A 9,676-nucleotide genomic window follows, 5' to 3' on the forward strand; every position below is an offset into this window, starting at 1 on the left:
AGAATTGCTGCGGACTGAAGGAAATTGCCAAGATAAAAGCGGTCATTTATGTCATTGGGAGAAGTCAAATAAGACACCCATAACAGAGATGGGGAGCTCTTCTGGACATTGCGATGGTACAAAAATACCTCAAAACTCATACAAGAAACAGCAGCAGCCTTTATCATGATCCACATCAACATCCAGGTAAGGATACTTCCAGCGTTTGCATCTAGTTGAACCTAGAGTTGTGGGTTAAGGGATGTTATTTCCTCTCCAACTCCATGTAGCTACAAAAAACAGTGTTGAAAGGGGCAGAGCATTCATTCTCTCAACTCATAATCGCACGTCTAGCCATCTTAGAGAAATCACGTCATGCATGTAGAATCACATATAAGAAGAGTTGATGCAGCACTTTGTGTATGTGTGATGACAAACATTGTAGAAAGAACCTAAATATCACTTAATGGGAAATGGCCAAATAGGTTTCATATACATCATGATACATACGGCTTGCTATGCAGCATTTAAAAAAGTGTGATCATTATGTACTGACTTATTGTTAAGTGACAAAGGAAGGTGTGTAATATCATTAATGTTTTTTTAAAAAAAGGCTTAAACCCAAGTATTCTTTAATTTTTGCATGTTGTATGTAATTCATAGAATATTTTCTTTAAGAACAAATAATAAGAAGATGACCTTTGAGGAGGAATGTAAGGTTGGAGAAGGAGGGTAAAGGAGTATTTTTTTCTTTTATTTATATTATTAGACATTTTATAAGGAACTATTTCATGTATAATTACATAATTAAAAAATTTAAAATAAATAACATGGAATATAGTGGGAACATTGTTGAATAAAAGAATGAGTCATATCAACGTGGGTTCCACTTCCTGCTCTCATACTTAGTGAATATGTGACCCAAGCCACTTCTCCGATAAAATCTTCAGTCTTTCTCTAAATTGGAGGATGATTGTAAATCCCCCTACTCCACCATGATGAATAGCTAATTAGCTGGGACCCCTTATTCTCCAGTCAATCTCCAATCTCCAATTTAGTGGTTCTAAAACCAGACCTTACTTGGAGAGCTTGTTACACATGTAGCTTCCCGGGGCTCGCTCCAGAGTTACTACCGGATTGGAATGTCTGGGGTGGGGATTAGGAAGCTGTAGGTTTGCAAAGCTCCCTCTCATTCCACTAATTCAGAATTAATTGCAGGTGGCACTTACGTAGACCTTGCCTCCCGACAACTGCCTTCCCTGAAAGAAAGGACTTCAAAGCTGACCCAAAAGTTATGATAAAAGAAGAATATATAATATCATATAATATACATTATATACATTTATTAGATATAAATCATATGTAAACATATAAATTATTTATAAATTATATGTAAGTATATTGAATGTAAAATATGCGTATGTGTGCGCACTTGCATGCATGCATGAGTGCATGCACGTGTGTACACACTATGACATATGGTGTATGGGATTACCAGAGATTTTGAATTATTCCTTAAAATGTAACTAGACATCTAAAACTCAGTGGCTCAGGCAGCCAAAGCTAAGATGGGGTTCCTTTTACTTGGTTGGTGGTTTCTCCTCAAATCCTTTTTCCCCTTCAGCTGTTTCCAAGGACACAGAATTTCATCCTATTTACAGGGAGTAATGGTCTCAATGGTAAGGGGACCAGGGGTGCCTTGAGAGGGCTTTAGCCTACTTCTCTGATAATCTCTGTCACTACAATCTGGACAGTCTGATGTTAGGTGCAATGCAAACACAGCTTCAAGTCCTAATACTAAATATTTATGCCTACTGCATGCCTGTTCATCGCTATGTGTGTGTTATCTCATTTATCCATATTAGTTTTCTCTTGCTGCTGTAACAGATAACCAACAAAGCAGTGGCTTAAATAACACAAATTTATTATCCTAGAGTTCTTGGTATAAGTCTCACCAGACTAAAATTAAGGTGTTGGCAGGCTGTATTTCTTTCTGGAGGCTGTAGGAGAAAATTCACGTTGATGGTAGAATTTAGTTCCTGGTGGTTGTAGGATCAGGTTCTGTGTTTTTGTGCTGGCGGTAAGCAAGGGCCATTCTCAGCTCTAGAGGCCGCCACATTCCTTGGTTAGTGGTGTCCTTCCTCCATCTTCACAGCCAGAAATGGGCTGTCAAATCCTCACATTGCATCTCCCTGACCCTGACCACAGTCAGAAAGTTTCTTCCCTTTTAAGAATTTGTGGGATTGGATTTGGTTTATAGGGATAATCCAGGAAAATCTCCCCATCTCAAGGTCGATAACCTTAATGACATTTGTAAAGTCCTTTTTGCCATGTAGGGTTACATATTCACAGTTTCTGGGATGAGGTTATAGACATTTTTGGAAGACCATTATTCTGCCAACCACACTTCTCATGACAGCACCATTAGTATCCCTATTTTATAGATAACTAGATTAGGTTAAGGTATCACAGCCAGTAACCTGTAAAATAATGATTTGGATCCAGAGCCATGCTTTAAACTACTTGGTTATTTTGCATTTCTCATTGGTCAGAAACAGACATTCAAAAGTCAAGCATATCTGAAAATTTAAGATCATACTCTTTCTAAATGGAAAAAAAATCCAAGAGTGCACATACACATAGAATTTTCCAAGTGTGATGCTGAAGCCAAATCACCAAACACCCACCAATTCAAAGGGCATCGTCCCATCACCCACCACACAATCCCCTTCCTCCTCTCCTGCCCATAGAAAACTTTTTGAAGTCTCTGGACAAAAATTCAGAAGGGCAAAGGCTGCTCAGTTGCTCATCTGTGGCTAACCTGAAGAACCTCAGGGCCTTCCCACCACCAAACCCAGGGCCAAAATATACTTGCTCAATTTCATCCCTGCATTGCATTTTCTTCCTGTGGCAGAGTCTCCAAGCACTTGGTATCTTAATGACACCTCTCACTTCATCCATGGGCTTATGCTCTCTACTGGCTCTCTCCTCCTATCCCCACTAGACAAGCATATATTTCCTGTCTCCTTATTTTAAGAGTCCAGCTGGTGACCATGCCAATGGTGAGCAGGGATGATACAGAAAGGGAAGTTGGGGATGAAGGTGGTGGCTGTAGTAGATTTGGTCCCCCATAATTTATGTCAACCATCCCCTGACATTCCAGATACACAATGTAAGTCACAACAGTGTTAGCTGTTCCTACATCACTTTGCTAAAAATGAAAGTTAATTTTCAAAGATGGAGGTTCTCCAGAGCTCCTGACCTATTACCTTCAAATCAAATTGTTCTAAAGTCATCACAAGAGAAATACCGGAACTGCCCCTAAGATCACTTTTTCCTGTTATATGGACAACAACAACAACAACAAAAACAGAAAGCAGCTGTGAAGGAGATAGGAAAGTTTTTAAATGTTTAGTAATCTTAGAGTGTTCTTAAAGTCCTTCTCCTCTGGTCTTCCTGGCTGCTTTTTCAGAGTTGGCTCTGGTCTTGCCACCCCAGGGCCTGCAGTTCCCCGCTTTAATTCCCTGAGAGAAATATTTCTCCCAGTTGGTCACATAAGGAGCAATGTCATCAATTTTAAGCAGATCACTTGACTTTCTGAGAATTCCCAACTAAAGTGATCATTCCAAATACTGAAGTCTCTGGAGCTGTTTAATTGCATTTCCTTTTTTTTTTTTTTTACCTCTTATTTTCAGGTTTAATTTCCCTCTCTGAACTCTATTTTAACCTGGCTCTTTGCTTCCCATCTTTTCTTTTTCTGAAACAATGTGAGATGACATTTATAGTTAACTTTCTATGTGATTTGGCACTAGAGTTGGTCAGAGAAAGTTTTATTTAGGAGAGGGAAAATTTCTGAAAACCGCCAAGTCTGACTTAGCCCAGCAACCCACATCTATTCAGTCTAATATCCAAGAGGTTGACTCAAGCATAGGTACATAGCAGCTAATGAAAACTGAGAACTCGGGACCTTACTATGTCCCAGCTCTGGGGTTCTAAATGGTTTGCCTGTTCTCCCAATAACCATGTAGGCAGGAATTATTACTATAATTTCACGTATGGGAAAACTGGTATGAAAAGCATAAGGAACTTGTCCAAAGGCCATACACTTCCCAAGTGGCAGAAGACCATCAATCCTTTTCTCTCCACCTCTTCATAGGCTATAAGGTATTAACCCTGCACTTTTAGGAAGACTACCTTCATTTAGAGCATCATAATTTTAGGTTAGAGAAACTAGGTTCCATATCCAACTAAAAATATGCTGCTGGATAAATGTGGAAGAGTAGAATGGGCAAGTGGCTAAACCCTTAACATAAAACAAAACGTGGTGTTTATTGTGGCTTAGAGGTCAGATGAGGTCTATTAAAACAAACAAGTAGACCTGGGAGTCAGAAAACTTAGAAGAGTCCCAGGTAGGCCCTTAATATCCCTGAGCCTCTGTTTCTTTGCCAAAAAATGGGTATAATAATAGTTGCTGTGTAGGATTATTATAAAGACTAAATAAGATAAATAATGTAGTCTTCCTGTGAATAGTGACAGGGCTATAAAACAACTGCATCTTTAATTACATCATCATCACCTCTCTCCGTGATCTCTATAATAATCACTCTTGCCGAACAACCACCTGTGAACTTTTCATACATCACCAATACTCTTCACAACAATACTATGTAGTCCATGAAATTGTCCCCATTTTACAGGTAAGGGAACCGGGGCTCAGCGATTAAGTGGTATGCCAACACCACACAGCTAGGAAGTAACAGATACTGTAGCATTTGAACCCAGAGCTCATGTTCTTAAACGCCCACTGCTACACAAAAAAGCAGATTTTCAGCAGCTTCTGACTGACTAGGTGGGGAGGAGAAGCTTGTACCCTTTCCTCTAAACCGCATGCCTCCAAATGCCAACCCAGAGGTGATCTTGCACCCAACTGTGGAGAAGGCCAGGGGCCTCTTAAGCCGTAGAATCTTTAAGCTTGAAAGGGCCTCTAGAGAGCAATGGATTCTAGTCTAATCCCGTCATTTTTCACTTGAAGAAACTGAGTCTTAAGTCCCTGTCTGAGTTATACAGTGCATCACTGGGCAGAACCAGAGTGAGAACCCTGGTCTCCTGACCCTCGGTCCGTGCTTATCTCACTTTTTTCAAAGTTTGGGTAGGTTCACAAAGCTGAAAAATTGTGCTTTATATCAGTTCTTGTTCTTTCTGGGGTCCATTATTAGGCAATTCCTTGGTTTTTGAGAAAAGTCCTACAGCACAATTTCTAAAGCCCTCTGAGGGAATTTAATGATAGTTCTAAATGAAGTTTGCACATCTACAGTGTGCCAGGCTCTGTGGGAAGCATGTTACCTTCCCTTTTTGTCTTCCAAACTTCAGTTATTTGAACACTGTCTTCATGATTTTTGCCAAATCTACATCCACCTGTATAGTTATTAACTTAATATTATCTTTATATTGTCCTTAAAGTTGTAACTACTTTAGCTTCATCCTGGGCGATCATAGGAATTCATGATGTCCTAATTATTCTTTAAATACACCTTACATAAATAGGTAACTATTAACAGTAACATGTTTTTCATCTGAGCCTCTCTAATACTGTCTCATTTATTTACTTCCAGACCATGAAGAGCTAGTATAATCCCTCTCTATCCCACATTATATCCTAATATGTTCTTATTTTGTCACAATATAGAAAACCCACGTTCAGTTAAATTACCTAACCCAGGTCTTACAGCAGGTAAGTAGCCTCAGCACACCCACAAATTCAAGCCCAGCTGACTGCAGAGCCCGTGCTCCTGGCCTTGTCACAGCTGATGAGAAGCACTGCTCAGCAGGTAAGTTGTACCAGATCAGAGCTTAGAGGTCCTGCTCTCACAGGGGCACAGACTTACCTACGGGTGTGACTGTGCAGGGGTAGGCGCGTTTGGTCGGGGGAAACTTGTGAAGGAGCAGCAGCACTATATCCTTTTTGTTTTGAAAAGTATCTCTACAGAGGAATTGAAAGAGGAGTGCAGTGAACACTCCATAACCTTCACCTGTGTTCACCAATGGTAAACATTTACCATATTCGTGTAACTCTCTCTCTCTCTGTGTCTCTGTCTGTGTGTGTGGTTTCGGCTGAATCATTTGAAAATAAGTTGCAGACATTTGTGTCACTTCACTCCTAAACACCTCAGCATGTACTCACTAAGAACAAAGACATTATCCTACATAATTGCAATACCATTATCATATCCAAGAATGTCATAGATACACTAATATTATCTAATATAACCCATTTTCAAAATTTCCTAAATGTTCCATGCTGTCCCTTAGTGCTGTTTTCTTCCTTTCACAATCTAAGGTCACTTGTTGCATTTGGGTGTCAGTTCTTCTGAGTTTCCTTTAATCTAGAACAGTCCTAACTCTTGTTTTTCATAGAGTGACAGTTTTAAAGATTTCAGCTCAGTTTTCATAATGAGTTAGATTCAGGTTAATCTGCCCTTTCTTTTTTGCACATTCCTTCAGTAATATGGCTATGCAGAATCACTTGTTAGACAGTCTAGTCAGAAAACAGAGCAAATATTCTTAAAGCCCCTTGAGACCCCTTAAATTATTACTGAATAAGAAATGTGACTTTTTAGCAGTCAAATGAACTATCAGTTGGCCAAGAGAAGCAGCTTTGATCTGGGGTAGCTACACCCAACATCCCCCAAATCCTTCATATGCTCACTGACTTGAACAGATTCCCCTGCTCCTTTCCTCAAAGCCAGACTCAGAATGAACACAATGCTGCTTTACCTTATGTTCTGTCATTTTATGGGTCGGGAGTCTTCCTCTAATTCCAGGTCCTGCAGTGAGTGTGGCACAGGCAGCTGGCCAGCGTCTGCCTGTGCTTCTCCAGCTTCCCAAGACTAGTTACACATTAGAGGAGGAGGAGCAAGGAAGGAGCGGGGCCACTACCTAAAAGTCCAAGTCTAATCTTGGCAGATGCTGAACATTGATGATCTAATCAATAAATGCTTTGCCTCAGTGACCTGTGGCTTCAATGTCTTTCTTCCACCAGGAAGGAAAATAGGAGCAGGTTCTTTAGGCATAAGCTACAAACCAGAGGCGGTCACATTTTAAGGCATGTGTTAAGTGTGGTAGTAACCAGGAACAGGTGAAAGAGAAATCTTCAGGGTCTTTTGCAGAAGATGAGATACAGTGGGCTGCCATGCCGTGTTGTGAGGAGGACAGACAAAGACAGGGGCCTGGGAGGCACAGCGCACTCTACCCCACCAAGAACCTGTACCGTGGTGTTTGTGCTTTAGAGCTGGGCTGTGTGGCCAGGGTCTCTTGCAGGCTTGAGTGGTTACCTGAATGAGGTTCAGAGAGTTATGAACTTGGGTTTGAATCTCAACATTTTGCTCGTGGGGGGACCTTAAGAAAGGCCGGCTGTGCCTTAGTTTTTTCACCTGATAAAAATAACAGAATACACACCTTGTTTTGTTTGGCGGATTAAATGCAGTAATATACGAAAGTGTTTCGCATAGTGCATAAAAAGTGCTCAGCAAATGGTGGTTTTATTGTTTTACCATTATTATTAGTTCCGTGTATGTCAAGTGGCACTTGTTGGAGGCAGTAATGTGAAGTTCTCAAATAAATCTGCTCATACAGCTTGAGCTTGTGCCTTCTGTGTGTCCTCTCTGATATCCGATCCCTGTGGGGGCCCAGGCTATGTAAAAATTGATTGAACTTGGCTGTGCTTGGCGACTAGTGTCAGTGGTTCCACTGAGGCTCAGCTTGGTCGTTTCCCAGCAGAGGAAATGTCATGGACAGCAGCAAAAACAAACGGTTGTTATGAAGAAAAAGAAGGTGATAAAGTGACAAGGTAAAGAAGACTCAGATTTCATTTGTCATTTATTTCATCACCTTTGTTTCATTTCTGTCCCTTTGACAAGGTAACTCACCTGAGTAATTCAATTCAAACCACAAACTTATTAAGCCCAGCACAGCCCCAGGCTGTGAGATGCATGAGATGAATAAGACACTTAGGAGCTAATAATGTATAAGGAGAGACATACATAACGCAAACACACAATACAGTAATTTCTTAGTGGAAAAGCATGAACAAATATTACTAGCAACGATAGTTAATCTTTATTGAGTTCTTGCTTGGTGCCAGGTGCTGCTCTCAGCACTTTACAAGGATTAACTCGTTCAGTCATAACATGAGGCGCTCTCCGTTGCAGACCCAAGCTTTGGAGAGCAGCTGTGAAATCAGACTTTAAAGCCACACTGACGTTAGTGCATAGCCGGCTACTGGCTTTGCGCACCAGTTTCGGCTGAGGATGCGCACGCCCAATCGTCAGAGAGTGCTCTGTAATCAGGGGAGAATTCCTTAGCAATCATTTCCCAGTGACCTGACACTGCAGGAAAGTCTTTGTGCGGCTGTCAAAAGTGATAGTTACCCTCTGCTGTTTACCAACCTTTGCTTTTTCAATCTTCCTTTGAAGGGACGGCACTGGCCTTGAGAGCGCTGCGGGGCCGGTGAGCCTTGAACTTTTTACGCAGGGCGCAGCCCCGCCGCGAGCGCGCGCGCGCAGGAATTCTCTCCCTTGCAAGCATGCCCTGCCACTCGCTAGCCCAGCACGAGGACCTTGAGCTTCCTGGGCCAGCTTCGTCTGGTTTAGCCAAGGCTTCTCTTGTTCTGCTCTTGCTCGGAAGTGAGTAATCTCTGCTCCATTTAGGGATGGGCCGAAACTGTCTCCGGGGTGGGAGTGGAGGGATTCAGTTGCAGTGATTGCATTGATGGATTGAGCCCTCGGAGAACTGATAGTCCATTTCGGCCTCTCAGGAGAGTCGCCCTCCGCGCCCACCAGAGGAGCTGAGGGTCCGATTGCACGGAGCCGGCTTCGTGTTTCCCTAGCTGTGGGGTAAAGTCGGGCTTTTCTGCTGTTGGGATAGGGGCCGCTCGATGCGGTGCAGCAGCGCCTATGTTCACCCAGAGATCCCCGCTGGGGGCGGTGAAGCCAGTTCTGTGTGGTGGTTCTTTTGGCATCACACTTTAAGACAGTTTAGGTTACGTTCTAATTACTTCTCTGATTAATTTTCGAGATAGATGCCAAAGCTCCAGGCGGTGAGTTTCCAAGGACAGAAAAGAGCGCCCCCTCCATTTTTCATTATTATCCTTCCTTTCAATAAAATGAGAGTTTAGTTTATTTCTATAAATGAGAGGAAAGAAAACCAGCTGTTTCAGCATGCTGCATTCCTCTCTGATTGGGTCAGGTGTGGGTTAAGTGCAAAGGAACCAAATCAAATGAGTTCAAACAGGCCCAAGCCAGGAGTGCAACAGAATGCTGCAAAGTCCTAGTCCCTGAAGAAGGCCAGTGTGTTCGAACATTTCTGAGTCAAATTCGTCCCCATTGTAACCTTCCTATTCTTACCCTCTCCACACATTCCTGTCTGGTGCAAGCCACAAGCATCTCTCCTGAGTGTGACTGCACAGCCTCCCCCCTGGCCTCCCTGTCCCCATTCTTGCTGTATAGTCTGTTTTTGACAGAGCAGCCAACAGTGATTATTTATTGTTATTACCACTTTTTGCTAAGGAAGATTGGCCCGAGCTAACATCTGTTGCCAGTCTTCCTCTTTTTGCTTGAGGAAGATCCACTCTGAGCTAACATCTGTGCGGATCTTCCTCTATTTTGTATGTGGGTCACGGCCACAGTATGGCCGCTGTGGA

The 9,676-nt window shown here is 42.2% G+C and overlaps 1 protein-coding gene across 1 annotated transcript in view; it reads right to left on the minus strand.

The window, feature by feature from the left end:
• SLC2A2 (solute carrier family 2 member 2) overlaps nt 1-6,925 on the minus strand; it is a 30,906-nt gene extending 23,981 nt beyond the window's left edge. Inside the window, exon 1 of the mRNA XM_008512895.2 lies at nt 6,754-6,925. Coding sequence (XP_008511117.2) covers nt 6,754-6,768 — 15 coding nt within the window. The 5' untranslated portion in view covers nt 6,769-6,925. The remainder of the gene's footprint in view (nt 1-6,753) is intronic.
• Between the last annotated feature and the right edge of the window lie 2,751 nt (nt 6,926-9,676).

The sequence above is a fragment of the Equus przewalskii genome, chromosome 18, assembly GCF_037783145.1.
Source record: "Equus przewalskii isolate Varuska chromosome 18, EquPr2, whole genome shotgun sequence".
NCBI lineage: Eukaryota > Metazoa > Chordata > Mammalia > Perissodactyla > Equidae > Equus > Equus przewalskii.